The following is a 17,779-nucleotide window of genomic DNA, read 5'->3' on the forward strand; positions in this document are numbered from 1 at the left end:
TAAACTGAAGCCAAATCGCTTTGTTCTGCTCTTTAAATAACTTGGAGAGTGTGAGCGAATTGGCGCTCAGAGAGCAAAAAAGCCAGAGAGTGACCTTTAATCAGTCAATTAACGCACACGCTTTTAATAGCGGGCAGAGAGAGCGAGAGCGGGAGCGAGAGAGAGGAATAGTCTGGCGCTTGATCGCGTGTGAAGAGCGCAGCTAAACATCGATACTTCTCACACATACAGCCAAAGGCAAAGAGAGTCAGAGCGAGAGTGAGAGCGAGAGCAAGACAATGAAAAAACAGTTGTCCAACAACTAAAATACTCTCTTAGTCAATTTGTTCTGTTTGAGAGCAAGAGTAACTAAATACCCAGCTTGATTTAAAATTTATGTATTGTAAAATAGTGTAAAATCTTTCTATTAGTAAAAAATCTAATTTGGGCACCAGGAGTTGATTAAAAGTAAAAACTTGATAGATACAATTCTGAAATAAATGTTTAATGCAAAAAGTCAAAGGGGGGAGTACATGATTTTGACGGAAAAAAATCGAAAATTAAAAATTTTTTAAAGTTATTAATTTTTAGATGCAGAATCAATTAAGAGCACAAATAATGATCAAAATGGCATTCCGCACAAAAATCGGTCCAGTTTTGGCAAAGTTATGAGAATTTGAAATCTGGTAAGACTGTGATCTGGCAACTTTACAAGTCAAATTTTTTGTTAGTTTTGACATGATTTTTTACAGAAAAATGAAACATCTCAGAATCAAATTAAAAATGTTGTTTTCCACTAATTTGGGCACCAGGAGTTTAATAAAAGTAAAAACTCGAGTTTTAAAATTTTGAAAAAAATATTTTTTCCAAAAATTCAAAGGGGGGAGTACATGATTTTGACGGAAAAAAATCGAAAATTAAAAATTTTTTAAAGTTAATAATTTTTAGATGCAGAATCAATTAAGAGCACAAATAATGATCAAAATGACATTCCGCATTCAAATCGGTTCAAAATTGACAAAGTTATGAGAATTTGAAATCTGGTAAGACGTTGGTCTGACAACTTAACAAGTCAAATTTTGTGTTAGTTTTGACATGATTTTTTACAGAAAAATGAAACATCTCAGAATCAAATTTAAAGTGTTGTTATCCACTAATTTGGGCACCAGGAGTTGATTAAAAGTAAAAACTCGAGTTTTAAAATTTTGAAAAAAATATTTTCTAAAAAAAATCAAAGGGGGGAGTACATGATTTTGACGGAAAAAATCGAAAATTAAAATTTTTTTAAAGTTAATAATTTTTAGATGCAGAATCAATTAAGAGCACAAATAATGATTAAAATGACATTCCGCATGCAAATCGGTTCAAAATTGACAAAGTTATGAGAATTTGAAATCTGGTAAGACTGTGATCTGGCAACTTTACAAGTCAAATTTTTTGTTAGTTTTGACATGATTTTTTACAGAAAAATGAAACATCTCAGAATCAAATTAAAAATGTTGTTTTCCACTAATTTGAGCACCAGGAGTTTAATAAAAGTAAAACTCGAGTTTTAAAATTTTGAAAAAATATTTTTTCCAAAAAATTCAAAGGGGAGTACATGATTTTGACGGAAAAATTCGAAAATTAAAAATTTTTTAAAGTTAATAATTTTTAGATGCAGAATCAATTAAGAGCCCAAATAATGATCAAAATGACATTCCGCATGCAAATCGGTTCAAAATTGACAAAGTTATGAGAATTTGAAATTTGGTAAGACTTTGGTCTGATTTTGACGGAAAAAATCGAAAATTAAATTTTTTTAAGTTTAAGAGACCAAGTAATAACTGAAATGAAATTCCAAATGAAAATCGGTTTAGATTTGACAAAGTTATCCAAGTTTGAAGTCAGGCTAAAGATAAATATTTTTTTTATTAATTTTTAATAATATAATATTCATAGAATAAAAAAAAAACTAATGCAAACACTTGCTGTTGTCAAAACACTCTCTTGACTAACTTTTTATATTTTCTATACATCTCTATATGTGTTTACTTTTAAAGCTATTTATAAACTGTTTTATTTTGATGCAAATGTTCTTAATTCAAATGTTTGTCATGGCAAAAATCAAAATTAAATATTCCTTAACCATAAAAAAATCAATGAAATTTGATTTCTTTTCTTGACAGATTAAAGCTATAAAATATTTCATTAATGCACAGCATAAATATTTTTTATTGTTAGTAAAGTTTAAAGTGGTTTTGTTTGAAAAAAGTGGCAATTTAGTTGAATTTTTATGCAATATTTGGCAAGTGGAAAAAGCATTTCAATAAATATAATTGGATTCAATTGCAGTTATTGTTGCAGTTTATTTTTATTATTATATTTTTTTTAGTTGTATGTGAAAATCGCAGCGTAAAAAGTACTAATAAAAAAATAACAATAAATATTTATAAAGCTCTGTGGCACTTGTATAAACATATTCAAAAATCCATTAGCATCAAAATGACGATGTCGACAACAGTTTACACAATAAATATTTTGGAGGGTTAGTTTTTCCGCGGAAAATCCCACGTTCAGCCGCAAAAATGAACAGTCGGAAAATTGAAGCCTGCGGTTACTTTTTCGTTTAGAAAATGAATGGAAAAATCCAAAAATAAAAAGAGAAAAAAGTAAGAAATGATGCCAAAAACATAAATCTTGTTGGTATTGAAAATTGAAAATGGTCAGCCAATAGGGGGAGAATGATAAGGGGTGGAAGTAGGGGGTTGGGGGCTTGGGAACAGGGGTTGATAAATAACGAATTGCAATCATAAATCTGGCGCCGAGAAGTATGCAAAGCGTTTTAATTTCAATGCAATTAAAAAGCAAAGGCCACAGACTCGCACAAGTGGCCAAAGCACAGTGGGTGAGAAAGCTAGATTTACACAGATTTATTTAAATTTTCGAATTAAACAAAATGAGCGTTAGAAAGCGTTTAAAATTAATTAATTTAAAATTTTTTGAGTGTTTTTTGCGTTAATTTGTTGCAGTTGATTCCAAAATAACTGATCTGATTATATGTATTAAAAAAATTCCATAGTTTGACATAATACACATCAACAATGTAAGATGTAATCGCCTTTTTGGCCCACTGTGCAGCGGGTGTGTGAGAAAGAGATGGTAGTAGGTCGAAAGCAATGCAGTTGCGGCAGCATTTAATCAAACGCATCTGGAGCAGGAAACCGATTCCGATTCCGATTCCGACTCAGAAGTGGACATCCAGCAATTTGCGCTCGTTTCGAAATGAAATTACGAGCAAAGTACAACGAGACCTTGCCACATGGCCCTCTCCCTCTTTGCCCCCCTGCCTCACCTGCTGCAGTTGCAACATTGCTTGACCCAAAGCATTGCACTAATGACATTTGAATGACCCACAGTGCACAGTGGGTAACCTGGATACTGAGCCAACAGCTGCTGCAAAGATGAACAGTCGACCAATCTGTCAGTCTCTCATTCTCTCACTCTCTTCCATTCTCAGTGCCTCAATTGGCCCATCTCAGCCACAACCCAAGTTGGCTAATGACTCAAAGCAAAAGCCGTCGTGACTTCCACTGAGATAACGATTGCAGATATACTGTTGATACCACAAATACACTGAGAATAATCCTTGATTTCAAGTTGAGAAAATTTAATTTCGATTTCGGAAAATTGATAAAAAAAAAATTGATTTCTTATAAAAATGTAATACTAAAATGTAATGCTTTAGTTTTATTGACCGTTTGTTGTAGATTTTGTAGTGCTCCCGGTATGGAGACCCTCGCAAAAACACAAGCGAGTGGTAATTAAAAAAATATAAAATAGTGCTTTAACTTAAGAGGTTTGTATCTGTATATGAATTATGTTGACGGTAATAAGTTGCCAAGAATCACAATTAAGTCTTTCATGGAAGGTCGCTTCTTGGGATCTGAATCCCAGCACTTGCTGATCAAATCTTTTATCGGATCGGAATTTGCAAAAATGTTAACATCATTCAAATCCAAGCGAATACCTGCAGAGGAATATATATATATATATAACTGTTTGATATTTATTTAGATTTCTCACCTTTATCAAGTCTATTCAGAAATATGAAAAATGGTTTCTTCCTTGACATAACCTCCCAGAGTATAATTGCAAAACTATAAACATCGACCTTGTCCGTATGTTTCAGACTTCTCAAAAACTACATAATTAATAAATTCATTAATATGGAGGTAATTTCTATATACAGTTTAAATAAACAAACCTCTGGAGCCATATACACGGAGTTGCAATATACGCGATCCATTCTAGTTGTCAGTTCAGTCATGCAGATGTCGTTACAAATCTTGAGTGTTTGAAAATCGTGCACAAATAGCAGTGTTTTTGAATTGAGATTACGATGGAGAATCTTCTTGTCATGCATATATGCCATTCCCTAGATATGATATATTAGATTTGATAAGATGTAATTATTCTATGCAGTTAGCTTGAATTTACCTTGACCAATTGATGCATCCAATTCAAGGCGTCAAAATATGAGTATTTCATATATCTTTCATTCCCATGCAGGACATTGTCAAGTGATCCATAATCAGCATACTCCAATAATAGGACAGGTCTATTATTATTATCTTGACTGATGCCATATAATGTTAAAATGTTCTCATGCTTAAGACGCGATATACACCTCATCTCTCTCTGAAAGTTTTTACTAATACATCTGTTTCGATATCTTTTGACCGCAACTGTCTTTTCGTCATCCAGAACTCTCCATTTGGCCTTGTAGTAGACGGCATAAGGGTCAAATGCAAAAGCCTATATTGTACAGAAAACCAAATCAACGAACTTGTGGCATCAAAATCATAATCATTAAATCAAAAATAGTACCTGCTCCTCAAATATAATGTCTTGCCAATGAACTATGTTAGTGTATCCAAAAGGCTCAAGTTGTTTTAGTATTTGTTGCATTGTCGGTCGATCCATTGATTTCTTTTGCCAACATTTTTCTATCAAACCTTCTATCTCCTCTAGATCATACAAAGTTTGGATGTCACTCATTGGTGGACGATTACCTGAAATGGTACAAATACAATTACACTATTTTTATATTGCGTTTGTGATTAAATTTTAAAAGCAATCAACAGAATTAATCAAACAAAATAATCAAAAAATTAATAAACCAACAAAATTAATTAAAATTTCAATAAAATTGAGATTTCATTTTAAACTATCCAATTAAAAAGAAAATTACTTTCCTTTTACAATTATAATTACAAATTTGTCATTAACACTTATTTTTCAATGCTAGTTAAAAAGTAATGTTAATGCTTATTTTTAAATATTCTTTTAGATATTTTCCTACCCTCAACGACTTTTTTTTGAAGTGCCACTGGATAAATGTCTCCCAAGTGGTAAAAAGGCTTCTTCCTTGACATTACCTCCCAGAAAATAATCCCGAAACTATAAACATCGCACTTTGTATCGTATTTTTCACCATTTGCGACCTACTAAATAAAAGAGAGAGAAATCACTCTTCTTTACATATGGAAGTTGAAAAATAAAAACCTCTGGTGCCATATAATTTGGAGTTCCAGTGTTTGCTGTATTATTTGATGCAATTTCTCTCACTGTTCCAAAATCACACAATTTCAGTGTATGAAACTTGTTAAAAAGCAAAATATTTGCTGTTTTTAGATCCCGATGGATTATATTTCTCTCATGCAAGTACGCAATACCCTGTAAAATATAACGGAATGTAATATTATATATGTTATACTATGTTATTAATCAATACAAGGGTTATATAACATACCTGGGCACATTGAAGCATCCAAAAAAGTTTAGTAATAACTGAAACAGTATAGTTTCCACTGTGCAAATAGTTGTACAGAGATCCGCACTCTGCATACTCTAAGAGTATGTGAAATCTATTCGCTTGATCCTTAGATATACCGTATAATTCGACAATATTCGGATGTCTTAAACGCGATAAAATAATGAGCTCTCGTTCAAGATATTTGATAGAATCTTGTGAGTGCCTCAGCTTTTTGACAGCAACTGTCTTGTATCCAAATTTAGTGGGACATTTTGCAGTGTAGACATCGCCAAATTGGCCGAATCCAATCTATAAAGATAAAAAAATATAATTACCAGCAAACATATATTATATGAGTCGTTTACTAAAGATAAACTAAGTACAAAAGATACCGAATATAAACACAATTAATTCGAGCAATTCTTACATTTTCTAGTAATATTATTTCATTAATGTCCACGTTGATATCCACCTCGTTTTCCATGTTTGTTCGACGATACTGAATTTAATAAACTAAAATATTGCTCGACAATTGCAGTCTACATTTGTCGAGTGCACTAAAGTGACTAACACACTGATAAGAAATATCAAAGCATAGTAATGGGAAGATAATCGAATCTGGTGTTGGGTTGCTCATGAGTGAGGGAACCAAAAAGAGTTGATCACTGAACTGAGCGAGTGAATTTATTCCTTCCAAGTTGTTCGTTATTGCTCACTTGCTCTTTTTCGCACACTAGCTCTTTTTTGCTCACCTGTTCTGTCTTGCTCACTATTGTTCATTTTGCGCTCGTAGTTCGTTTGGGCATTTTGCGTAGATTCTGGTAGCTCATTTTGCGTTCTTGACCATCTTTGCGTTTGTTTTCCTTGGATTCACTCGCTTTAAGCGGAAAATCTTTTTTTTTTTGTATAACAACATGAAGTAAGTATAAACAAATTTTTACAGTGTGAAATGTAATAGTTTTGTTTCCATCACAGCAATAGCATAGTCAGAGCACAGTGGAGCCAAGTATGTTACCAAATAAAGAGATCACAGTACTATTATTATTTTTTATTATTTAATTTTGTTTTTTTAATTTTATGTATGCCAAGATTAACCATTTATTAAGTTGAATTTAAGAAATAGATATAATTTAAACGCAACGTATATTATTATTGTCAATTTGCGTGAAGTGCGAAGAGCAGTGAACAACGGAGCAGATGATCAGCTGAACAAGTGAGCAATCTGAACAAGTGAGCAATCTGAGTGAGTTGACTCAGCTCAAAAAAAAGAACAAGTGAACATGGTCATCTAAATGGGCCGTGTTTACCCAAGACTAATCGAATCACACAAAAAAAACCTTTACACGAGGTAAAAGTCTAGTGACGAAAGCATATTCCAGCCCCAAAATTTCTGATATCCAATTTTGTGACGAACAAAATAAAGTTTAATATACAAATTTTTAATAAATATATAAATGAATACAAAATAAACACGAAATTTAGAGACAACTGAAAAAAAAGGAATTTTTTATACAGTCGCGAATGGTAAATAAAAAATGATTATCATCGTATTCTATACATGTTTAGGAACAATATTGCGTTAAGAAATGCAACAATGTGCTGACTGTAATATGTTTTCAAAATATGATACTAAGTCTTTCATGGTAGGTCGCTTCTGTGGATCTGAATCCCAGCACTTGGGGATCAATTCTCTTATCGGATTCGAATTTTGAAAAATATTAGCATGATTGAGATCAGGGCGAGGACCTGCGGAGGAAAGTATTATAAAAGTGTTCGATAATTATTTGGCTTTCTTACCTTTCACAAGATGTTGCATGAGTACCCAGGAAGAGACTTGGGACAAATGGTAATGTGGTTTCTTTCTTGACATAATCTCCCAGAGTATAATCCCAAAGCTGTAAACATCGCACTTCTCCGTGTATTTCTGATTACTTATGACCTACATAATTAAGGTATTCATTCATTTGGAGTAAATTACTATATAGACAAGAAAGTTAAAAAAAGAATACAAACCTCTGGTGCCATATAACTGAGAGAGCCAACTTCAGTCATGCAGTTGGAGCTCCCAATTTTTAGTGTTTGAAGATTGTGCACAAATAGCAGTTTTGATGGTTTCAGATCATGATGGATAATGTTACTGTCATGCATGTAAGCCATTCCCTAGAAATTATAATAAAGATTCAATACGATATAATGATAAAATGAAGATAGTTGAAATGTACCTTGACACATTGAAGCATCCAAAAAATGGCGTCATAATATGAGTATTTCATATTTCTATTATTCCCATGTAGGACATTGTCAAGTGATCCACAATCCGCATACTCCATTAGTAGGGCCACTTTTGTATCATTATATACACTGATACCATATAGGGTTAGAATATTATCATGGCTAAGACGTGATATGTACTTGAGCTTTCTATCAATGTATTGATCTTCATTTTTGAGGTATTTATACGTTTTGACTGCAATCGTCTTTTCTCCATCTACAGCTCTCCAATTGGCTTTGTAGACTTTAGTAAGTCTGCCAGATCCAATAGCCTATATTTAACAGATAACCAAATTCAAAAACTTTAAGCTTAACGTGATGAATTTAATTGAAAACTGTACCTGTTTTAATATAATGTCTTGCCAATTAACTTCGAATATCAAGTCTTTTCCTTCAATGCTGTCTTTTAAATTCGCTACTGTGCAGATTTTCTTTTCAAATTCAATATATCCATAAGAAGATTCAAGTTGTTGAAGTACTTGTTGTATTGTCGGTCGTTCCTTTGATTCCGTATGCCAACAGCGTTCAATCAACTCTTTTATTCCATCCAAATTTTCTAAACCTTGGATATCACTCAATGGTGGATGTTCACCTGAAATGGTACAAATTAAAGTAAATTGCTAGATATTTGTTAGATTTCTTCAGAAAGTTCCTCACCTTGAGCGACTTGAATTTGAAGAGTCAAAGGAGTAATATTTCCCAAGTGGTAAAAAGGCTTCTTCCGTGACAGTACCTCCCAGAAAATAATGCCGAAACTATAAACATCGCACTTTGTGTCGTATTTTCCGTCAACCATGACCTAGGTAAAAATTTATTCGTCACTGCGCGATCATTCTTCTTTATATATGGGAGTTGAGAAATTCAAACCTCTGGTGCCATATAATTTGCAGTTCCAGTATTTGCTGTATTATTTGATGCAATTTCTCTCACTGTACCAAAATCACATATTTTCAGTATACGAAACTTGTTAAAAAGCAATAAGTTATGTGTTTTTATATCCCGATGGATTATATTTCTCTCATGCAAGTACGCAATACCCTGAAAATGAGAACGGAATGTAGTATTATATAAACTACTTTATTTTTCAGTACATACATTACCACATTGAATCATCCAATAATGTTTATGATTATCTGGAACAGTCGTTTCATTATTGTGCAAGAATTTGTAGAGAGATCCGCACTCTGAATACTCCTGCAGTATGTGAAATCTTTTCTCTTGATCTATAGAGATACCGTATAATGTGACAATATTCGTATGTTTTAAACGCGATACAAAATTGAGTTCTCGCTCAAGATTATTGCTAGAATCTTGTGGGTTCCTAAGCTTTTTTACCGCTATTATTTTGTCTCCAAATTTAGTGGGACATTTTGCAGTGTAGACATCGCCAAATTGGCCGTATCCAATCTATAAATACGAAAAATATACGTAATTACCAGCAAACATATATTATATGAGTCGTTTACTAAAGATAAACTAAGTACAAAAGATTCCGAATATAAACACAATTAATTCGAGCAATTCTTACATTTTCTAGTAATATTATTTCATTAATGTCCACGTTGATATCCACCTCGTTTTCCATGTTTGAACGACCCAACTGTTTTTGCTTAACTAAAATATTGGGCGACAATGCAGTGAGTTCTTCGAATCTGTGTATTTTTGATCGCTATCGCATACGAAATCTTTACCATACATTTGCTTTCTGCAATAAAATTGACGTTCAAATTTATCGTAGATTTTAAACTGCTGTGCACACTGGTCAAAATTACCAAATTTTTGTCAAAAATTAAAAAAAAAATGCAGACAAGATAGTCGATATATACTTAAATGGTGAGAAAATTTTCAGATAGGTTTGGCTACGCCTTCAGTGCCCGTCCGTATAAAACTTGAATAAATGTTATCTAGAAATTTAGCAATTAACCACGACTTTGTCTTTTACTTATTTTTATTTATAAATCATTTTTATTATTATTAACTTCTTTCTAACATGTAAATTTATTTTAAATACCTGTATTTTTAATATACATATTTCTATTGGAGTTATTTGGACATTTGAACCACTGTGCAGCGGTGTGAATACCCGACAAGAAAACAACAACAACTTACTAATATTTTATTACCCGTAAACAAATTGAAAATAAAAATCAACAAATGCTTGATAACAAACTTCCTCTTGAGACTAATAAGTGATAATTTTGCAATAGCTTATGACTCCGGAAGTCCAACCCATAAAATTCTACATGTTCTTTTGAGTATCGAAGAAACTTATCGCGTATCCAAAAGCACTGATAAAATATGTTTTAAAATCAAGATTTTGGTTTCAAAACTTAGAACATGTAATTTTTAGATTAAGGAAACACATCTTGTGTTAATAATTAAAAATTAATATTAAATTCGTGCTGTCTTAGAATCAATAATATGTTTATAAATAAACATATAATTTATCTTGCGAGTAGTCTCAGAATATTAAGAACAACCCTCGCTAAGAAATTAGCATGTGGTCATATAACTCATAAGCTAAATATAGAAAAGGGTCAGCCACAAAGGTCAAAAGGAGATGCGAGTCCTACGCCAACACATACGATTAGTGGGAACGCCATCTTGTTAGTCCTTATCTAACTATAACTCAAGTAGGTACCAAACACACAAATTATACTGTAAAAAATTTCAATATTTACAATTTGGAGTAAATCTTCGTAATAAAAAACCGAAATATTTTCACTCAAAAACTTTAGATTTAATAGATCTAAGAATTACGGTTACTTGGTGAAAACATTTTAGAATTGACCGTAGACTTCGAGTTTGGCTTACTATTTTTTTTTCTAAAATATCGATGCACCCTAATGTACATATAGCTTCAGAGGAAGCTTATTTAGAAGGAAATGTTTCAAGATTTGTGAAGAGTAAATATCGATGAACATTTTAGAATTGACCGTAGATTGCGAATTTAGGCTACCATTTTTTTTTCTAAAATATCGATGCACCCTAATGTACATATAGCTTCAGAGGAAGCTTATTTAGAAGACAATGTATCAAGATTTGTGAAGAGTAAATATCGATGATGATTACCACACATGTAACTCTTGAATTCATAGATATCTGAGTTTAAATTGTTATTTATTGTTTGTTGTACGTGTAAATATATATACATATAAGCTTAAAAATTAGGGTGTTCCAGAATTGTAAGCCAACCGAAAACCAACCAAAAAGAGTGGTTTTTTGGTCGGACTCCTGTTGGTTTGTATGTTTCGAACACATCTGTATATGAATTATGTTGATGGTAATAAGTTGCCAATAGACTCAATTAAGTCTTTCATGGAAGGTCGCTTCTTGGGATCTGAATCCCAGCACTTGCTGATCAAATCTTTTATCGAATCGGAATTTGTAAAAATGTTTACATCATTCAGATCAGGACGTTTTCCTGCAGAGGAAAGTATTATAAAACTGTTTGATATTGATTTAGCTTTCTCACCTTTTACATCTTCAATCGCCATTCGGAGATGTGAGTCCATACTAAAATATGGTTTCTTCCTTGACATGACTTCCCAGAGTGTAATACCAAAGCTATATACATCGCTCTTCTCCGTGTTTTTACCACCATTCATCTCCTACATAATTTAAATGATTTGGAGTCAATTTCTCTATACACCAGTAAGTTAACAAATTTATACCTCTGGGGACATATACTGAGGAGTACCAGCTACTGAAGTCATCATAGTGAACTCATCATTCATATAACTCGAGCTACAAATTTTTAACCTTTGAAAATCGTTTACAAAAAACATCGTTGTGGGTTTTAGATGACAATGGATAATACCCCTGTCATGCAAATATGCCATTGCCTAAAAAATTATGTATTAGTTTCAATACGATGTAACTAATATATGCAGATAACTTGAATTTACCTTGACACATTGATGCATCCAATTTAAGGCTTCAATAAATGAGTAATCCATACTTCCTTCATTTCCATGCAGGACATTATAAAGTGATCCACAATCCGCATACTCCATTAGAAGAGCAAATCTATTATTATTATCTTGACTAATGCCGTATAATCTTATAATATTATCGTGGCTTATACGCGATATGTACTTGAGCTTTCTCTCAAAGTATTGACCTTCATTTTTGAGGTATTTATATGTTTTGACCGCAATCGTCTTTTCTCCATCTACAGCTCTCCAATCGGCTTTGTAGACTTTAGTAAGTCTGCCAGATCCAATAGCCTATATTTTACAGATAACCAAATTCCAAAACTTTAAGTTTAACGTGATGAATTTAATTGAAAACTGTACCTGTTTTAATATAATGTCTTGCCAATTAGCTTCGAATATCAAGTCTTCTCCTTCCATGCTGTCATTTGAATTCTCTACTGTGCAGATTTTCTTTTCGAATTCAATATATCCATAAGAAGATTCAAGTTGTTGAAGTACTTGTTGTATTGTCGGTCGTTCCTTTGATTCCGTATGCCAACAGCGTTCAATCAACTCTTTTATTCCATCCAAATTTTCTAAACCTTGGATATCACTCAATGGTGGATGTACACCTGAAATGGTACAAATTAAAGTAAATTGTTAGATATTTGTTAGATTTCTTCAGAAAAGTTTCTCACCTTTAGCGACTTTATTTTGAAGAGTCAAAGGAGTAATATTTCCCAAGTGGTAAAAAGGCTTCTTCCGTGACAGTACCTCCCAGAAAATAATGCCGAAACTATAAACATCGCACTTTGTGTCGTATTTTCCACTAACCATGACCTAGGTAAAAATTTATTCGTCACTGCGCGATCATTCTTCTTTATATTTGGGAAATTGAGAAATTCAAACCTCTGGTGCCATATAATTTGCAGTTCCAGTATTTGCTGTATTATTTGATGCAATTTCTCTCACTGTACCAAAGTCACATAATTTCAGTGTTTGAAACTCGTCATAAAGCAATAAATTAGCTGTCTTTAGATCTCGATGGACTATATTTTGGTCATGCAAGTACTCAATACCCTTTAAAGTGAATGGAATACCAATTTTATATCATTATATCTATCAGTACATAGACCATAAAACATACCTTGGCACATTGAAGCATCCAATAAAGTTTATTTTTGTCTGATACACTATTTTTTTTTACATGCAAGAAATTGTAGAGAGATCCGCACTCTGAATACTCTAAGAGTATGTGAAATCTATTTACTTCATCTTTAGAGATACCGTATAATGTGACAATATTCGGATGTTTTAAACGAGATAAAATAATGAGTTCTCGCTCAAGATTTTTGCTAGAATCTTGTGAGTTCCTAAGCTTTTTTACGGCTATTATTTTGTCTGCAAATTTAGTGGGACACTTTGCACTGTAGACATCGCTAAATGCACCTTGTCCAATCTATAAAGATAACAAATATAATTACCATCATTCAAATATTGTATGAGTCGTCTGCTAAGGGTAAAAGAAGTGAAAAATATACGGAATATAAGCACAATTATTTCGAACCACTCTTACATTTTCTAGTAATATTATTTCATTGATGTCCACGTTGATGTCCACCTCGGTTTTCATGTTTGACCGCCCCAAATGAGTTTTGTGAACTAAAATGTGGCTTTGTGTTCGTAATCTACCATTGTCGAATTTAAAAAAAAGAACAACACACTGATAAGAAATATCGATACATAGTACTGGTGAGATAATCGAATTCGATAATGTTTCGATGTATTAGAGAGGAGAATAACCCACACACTTAAATTAACTCACATTCAATTTGAATTATTTAGTCTTAATCTAACTAATTAATTAATGTATTATTAATTAATTAATGTATGACAAAACTTATGTCAAAATTAAAAAAATGATTGACATAATAGTCAATAGATACGTCAAATTTTAGAAAAGTTTCAGACCGATCCGATTATCTAGAAATTAAACAAATTTATAGCAATTTCAGCTGATTCAATTATTTATTAAATATAATCTATAGTATAATTTGTTATTTATAAATTTTAATCAGACTATCAAGCCGAATCAATTAATGTTTTTTTTTTTATTTTGTAGGTTTCGGTGCCGAAAATATACAAAAATATAAAAATAATAACTAAATAATTTTCATAAGCATACATTTTTTCTTATAAGTAAATATATTCGAAATACCTGTATTTTTAATTTCCATATACGTATATTACTTCTAATTGAAGTTATTTGGTCATTTTGACCACTGTGCAGCGGTGCGAATGTGTTTACTCTACAAGAAGATTGCAAAAACTGACTAATGTTTTACTATCCCAATAAAAATAACAACCTTTCAGAAAATGCTCGATAACAAACTTGCGATTGGGATTATTAAAATGATAATTTTGCAATAGATAACTTAAGAGTCCGGAAGTTGTGCCCATAAAATTCATCATATTGTTTTGTGTTTCGAAGAAACTTCCTGACCTTACTAATACTAATAACTTGTTATTCTACTTTATACTAATCTAACATTCATACTATTGTTATTAACAATACTAATCTTAATTGATCTGATTGGTTTTTTCTGGGTTTTCCCCAATTCTAGCAACAAATGTTGGATCATTTATAATTTTTGCTTACCCCAGATCTATCTATAATTTTTTTTTTCTCGTTACAGTTCATAATTTATTTTTAATTGTATTTGTATTTTTAATCTTTAACTTAATTTTTACACTTGGTAATTTTTTGTTTGCCGACTGCTTTTAGTCGAGCATTAATAAATAAATAAATAAAAATAAATAAAATAACTTGATTATCTTTAAAAAAAAGTGCGGTGAACACGTCGCTAAACAGATCTAAACAATCTTATTTATTTTGTTATTGTTATGTCCCTATTGGAAAACCCGTTAATATGTTGCCAAGAGACACAATTAAGTCATTCATAGTAGGTCTCTCCTGTGGATTTGAGTCCCAGCACTTGGATATCAAATTATTAATCGGTTGGAAATCTCTAGACATGTTATCCCAGTACTTGTTGATCAAATATTTGATGGGACTGGAATTTCTAACAAAAATGTTAGCATCATTCAGGTCAGGACGGGTTCCTGCAAATAAAAAGTATTATTAGACAGTTTGATATTTATTTGGCTTACTCACCTTTCAAAACTAGATAACGAATGAGTGGATAGCCTTTATTGGCAAAGGGTCTTTTTCTTGACATGACCTCCCACAGTATAGTTCCAAAGCTATAGACATCGCAGCTCTTCGTGAATGTCTGACCATTTAAGACCTATTTAATTGATTAATATTTTTGAATTAAATTTCTCTAGACTTGAAAGCTAAAAAATACACACCTCTGGGGCCATATAAACGGGTAGATCAGTTGCGAAAGTCATCTGAGTAGAGACTTCAGTCATGCAGCTCGAGCTACCAATTTTTACTGTTTGAAAATTGTGCACAAATAGCAGTTTTGATGGCTTCAAATTACGATGAACAATATTCCTGTCATGCATAAATGCCATTCCCTGGAAATTTAAATGCAATACGATGTAATTCATAAATGCAGCTAGCTGGAATTTACCTTGACCAATTGATGCATCCAATTCAAGGCGTCTGTATATGAGTAGTCCAAACTTCCTTTATTTCCATGCAGCATATTGTCAAGTGATCCACAATGCGCAAACTCATATAATAGAAGAACTCTATAATCATTATCCACACTGATGCCATATAATGTTATAATATTATTGTGGCTAAGACTCGATATGTATTTGAGCTCTCTCTCTAGGTAACTATCAACATTACCAAGGTATCTATATCTTTTGACGGCAATCCTTTTTTCGCCGTCTAGAGTTCTCCATTTGGCTTTGTAGACGTCGCCAAATGCGCCAATTCCAATATTCTATATTTTACAGAAAACCAAGTTGAAAACTGTTGTCTAAATGTGATTAATTTACTTAAGGTTATTACCTTTCCCTCTAATATAATGTCTCGCCGATAAACTTTCTCAATTTTGCTCGGTACTTGTAATATTAAGTCTTTCACTTTCAAGCTGTCATTCGTTTCCGATATCTCCACATTGAAGAGATCCTCTTCGAATTCAATATATCCATAAGAAGTCTTAAGTTTCTTGAGTACTTGTTGTATTGTCGGACGATTCCTTGATTCCATATGCCAACAGTTTTCAATCAGTTCTCCTATCCCATCCAAATTTTTTAAACTCTGGATGTCATTCATCGGTGGACGATCACCTGAAATGGTATAAATTCAATTAAATTATTTTTGTGCGTTTGTCATTAAAATTTCACAAAATTTAATTTTTCCACACAAGTAATTGAGATTCTAAAAAAATTTAGATTTCTTTTAGAAATTTTCTTACCCTTAACGACTTTTTTTTGAAGAGTCACGGGAGCAATATTTCCCAAGTGGTAAAAAGGCTTCTTCCGGGACATTACCTCCCAGAAAATAATTCCGAAACTATAAACATCGCACTTTGTGTCGTATTTTTCACCATTTGCGACCTAATAAATAAATTCTTTCCTTGAAGATCATTTTGCTCTACTTATAGAATTTAAAAATTTAAACCTCTGGTGCCATATAATTTGGAGTTCCAGTGTTTGCTGTATTATTTGATGCAATTTCTCTCACTGTACCAAAATCACACAATTTCAGTATACGAAACTTGTTAAAAAGCAAAATATTTGCTGTTTTTAGATCCCGATGAATTATATTTCTATCATGCAAGTACGCAATACCCTGTAAAAGAGAATGGAATGCCAATTTTTTATCAGTATATATACTATAGATCGCTACAAGGGCTATAAAACAAACCTTGGCACATTGAAGCATCCAAAATGGTCTACAAATATCTAGAACAGTATATTGTACACTGTGCAATAAATTGTACAGAGATCCGCACTCTGCATACTCTAAGAGTATGTAAAATCTATTCGCTTGATCCTTAGAGATACCGTATAATGTGACAATATTCGGATGTCTTAAATTTGATAAGATAATCAGCTCTCGTTCAAGATATTTGATAGATTCTTGTGAGTGCCTCAGCTTTTTGACAGCAATTGTCTTGTGTCCAAATTTAGTGGGACATTTTGCAGTGTAGACATCGCCAAATTGGCCGAATCCAATCTATAAATACGAAAAATATACGTAATTACCAGCAAACATATAATATATGAGTCGTTTACTAAAGATAAACTAAGTACAAAAGATTCCGAATATAAACACAATTAATTCGAGCAATTCTTACATTTTCTAGTAATATTATTTCTTTAATGTCCACGTTGATATCCACCTCGTTTTCCATGTTTAATCGACGATACTGAATTTAATAAACTAAAATATTGCTCGACAATTGCAGTCTACATTTGTCGAGTGCAAAAATATGACTAACACACTGATAAGAAATATCAAAACTTCGTATTGCTCGATTTACCCTAGTTGACACAACGTCAATTTCCGAAAGGTAGGCTGTGTTGATTATCAAGTAAACACATTTTTGTAGGGTGTTGACCACCGATTACACTAGAATTGGCCAAGGTGACATCAAAATATACAGTCTACTGGGATGAAAATAACTAGCTTGTCAACTAGTGTAAATCAAGCATATTGGGAAGATTATCGAATGCGGTAATGTTTCGATATGTTAGAGAGGCATACTTCAAGATCTTCCAAGAAAAACAAATTTTAAAAAGCTTTACACTTCCAGAAAGCTATAGAATTTAACTGCAACTTATTAAAACACAGAGATACAGGGTGATTCGCTTCAAATACGAAATCTAT

The 17,779-nt window shown here is 32.3% G+C and overlaps 4 protein-coding genes across 7 annotated transcripts; all 4 read right to left on the reverse strand.

The window, feature by feature from the left end:
- Positions 1 to 3,682: 3,682 nt before the first annotated feature.
- On the reverse strand, positions 3,683 to 8,308 carry LOC117786297 (putative mitogen-activated protein kinase kinase kinase 7-like). Of its 3 annotated transcripts, none has more exons than XM_034624481.1 (5): positions 7,999 to 8,308; positions 7,790 to 7,936; positions 7,574 to 7,715; positions 5,023 to 5,033; positions 3,683 to 3,977 (listed from the first exon to the last, which is right to left on the reverse strand). In XM_034624481.1, the coding sequence occupies exons 1-5, from the start codon at positions 8,104 to 8,106 to the stop codon at positions 3,837 to 3,839; spliced, it is 549 nt and encodes a 182-aa protein (XP_034480372.1). In that variant the 5' UTR covers positions 8,107 to 8,308; the 3' UTR covers positions 3,683 to 3,836. The 3 variants fall into 3 exon arrangements, with proteins under 3 accessions (XP_034480372.1, XP_034480369.1, XP_034480371.1); XM_034624478.1 differs by lacking the exons at positions 3,683 to 3,977; positions 5,023 to 5,033 and adding exons at positions 4,453 to 4,469; positions 7,331 to 7,522 and having other exon boundaries at positions 7,999 to 8,306; XM_034624480.1 differs by lacking the exons at positions 3,683 to 3,977; positions 5,023 to 5,033 and adding an exon at positions 7,287 to 7,522 and having other exon boundaries at positions 7,999 to 8,306.
- Positions 8,309 to 9,065: 757 nt separating this feature from the next.
- LOC117786696 (serine/threonine-protein kinase TNNI3K-like) lies at positions 9,066 to 9,680 on the reverse strand. The gene is made up of 3 exons (XM_034625044.1): positions 9,576 to 9,680; positions 9,148 to 9,454; positions 9,066 to 9,085 (listed from the first exon to the last, which is right to left on the reverse strand). The coding sequence occupies exons 1-3, from the start codon at positions 9,630 to 9,632 to the stop codon at positions 9,066 to 9,068; spliced, it is 384 nt and encodes a 127-aa protein (XP_034480935.1). The 5' UTR covers positions 9,633 to 9,680.
- A 1,468-nt stretch (positions 9,681 to 11,148) lies between these two features.
- LOC117786291 (probable serine/threonine-protein kinase DDB_G0271682) lies at positions 11,149 to 17,381 on the reverse strand. 2 transcript variants are annotated; one of them, XM_034624473.1, is made up of 10 exons: positions 17,247 to 17,369; positions 16,962 to 17,125; positions 13,112 to 13,259; positions 12,874 to 13,044; positions 12,663 to 12,804; positions 12,346 to 12,596; positions 11,956 to 12,276; positions 11,722 to 11,892; positions 11,523 to 11,658; positions 11,149 to 11,471 (listed from the first exon to the last, which is right to left on the reverse strand). In XM_034624473.1, the coding sequence occupies exons 1-10, from the start codon at positions 17,301 to 17,303 to the stop codon at positions 11,320 to 11,322; spliced, it is 1,713 nt and encodes a 570-aa protein (XP_034480364.1). In that variant the 5' UTR covers positions 17,304 to 17,369; the 3' UTR covers positions 11,149 to 11,319. The 2 variants fall into 2 exon arrangements, with proteins under 2 accessions (XP_034480364.1, XP_034480363.1); XM_034624472.1 differs by lacking the exon at positions 16,962 to 17,125 and having other exon boundaries at positions 13,112 to 13,423; positions 17,247 to 17,381.
- LOC117786296 (mitogen-activated protein kinase kinase kinase 7-like) lies at positions 14,796 to 15,763 on the reverse strand. The gene is made up of 4 exons (XM_034624477.1): positions 15,564 to 15,763; positions 15,337 to 15,507; positions 15,140 to 15,272; positions 14,796 to 15,087 (listed from the first exon to the last, which is right to left on the reverse strand). The coding sequence occupies exons 1-4, from the start codon at positions 15,636 to 15,638 to the stop codon at positions 14,867 to 14,869; spliced, it is 600 nt and encodes a 199-aa protein (XP_034480368.1). The 5' UTR covers positions 15,639 to 15,763; the 3' UTR covers positions 14,796 to 14,866.
- Positions 17,382 to 17,779: the final 398 nt, after the last annotated feature.

This window comes from Drosophila innubila (assembly GCF_004354385.1).
Source record: "Drosophila innubila isolate TH190305 chromosome 3L unlocalized genomic scaffold, UK_Dinn_1.0 0_D_3L, whole genome shotgun sequence".
Taxonomy (NCBI): domain Eukaryota; kingdom Metazoa; phylum Arthropoda; class Insecta; order Diptera; family Drosophilidae; genus Drosophila; species Drosophila innubila.

Bases quoted from the DNA above. Each gene is read 5' to 3' on its own strand.
- LOC117786297 (XM_034624478.1), bottom strand. From the start codon at position 8,106: ATGGAGTATGCGGATTGTGGATCACTTGACAATGTCCTACATGGGAAT. The intron at 7,937-7,998 runs GTACATTTCAAC...TATAATTTCTAG, and splicing joins GGATGCTTCAATGTGTCAAG to GGAATGGCTTACATGCATGA. The intron at 7,716-7,789 runs GTTTGTATTCTT...TTAATTATGTAG, and splicing joins TCAGTTATATGGCACCAGAG to GTCATAAGTAATCAGAAATA.
- LOC117786696 (XM_034625044.1), bottom strand. From the start codon at position 9,632: ATGGAAAACGAGGTGGATATCAACGTGGACATTAATGAAATAATATTA. The intron at 9,455-9,575 runs GTAAGAATTGCT...TCGTATTTATAG, and splicing joins AAATAATATTACTAGAAAAT to ATTGGATACGGCCAATTTGG. The intron at 9,086-9,147 runs GTAATGTATGTA...TCTCATTTTCAG, and splicing joins TTATTGGATGATTCAATGTG to GGTATTGCGTACTTGCATGA.
- LOC117786296 (XM_034624477.1), bottom strand. From the start codon at position 15,638: ATGCTGCATGGAAATAAAGGAAGTTTGGACTACTCATATACAGACGCC. The intron at 15,508-15,563 runs GTAAATTCCAGC...TTAAATTTCCAG, and splicing joins GGATGCATCAATTGGTCAAG to GGAATGGCATTTATGCATGA. The intron at 15,088-15,139 runs GTGAGTAAGCCA...TTTTATTTGCAG, and splicing joins TCGTTATCTAGTTTTGAAAG to GAACCCGTCCTGACCTGAAT.
- LOC117786291 (XM_034624472.1), bottom strand. From the start codon at position 17,303: ATGGAAAACGAGGTGGATATCAACGTGGACATTAAAGAAATAATATTA. The intron at 13,045-13,111 runs GTATGTTTTATG...TTCACTTTAAAG, and splicing joins GGATGCTTCAATGTGCCAAG to GGTATTGAGTACTTGCATGA. The intron at 11,893-11,955 runs GTAAATTCAAGT...ATAATTTTTTAG, and splicing joins GGATGCATCAATGTGTCAAG to GCAATGGCATATTTGCATGA.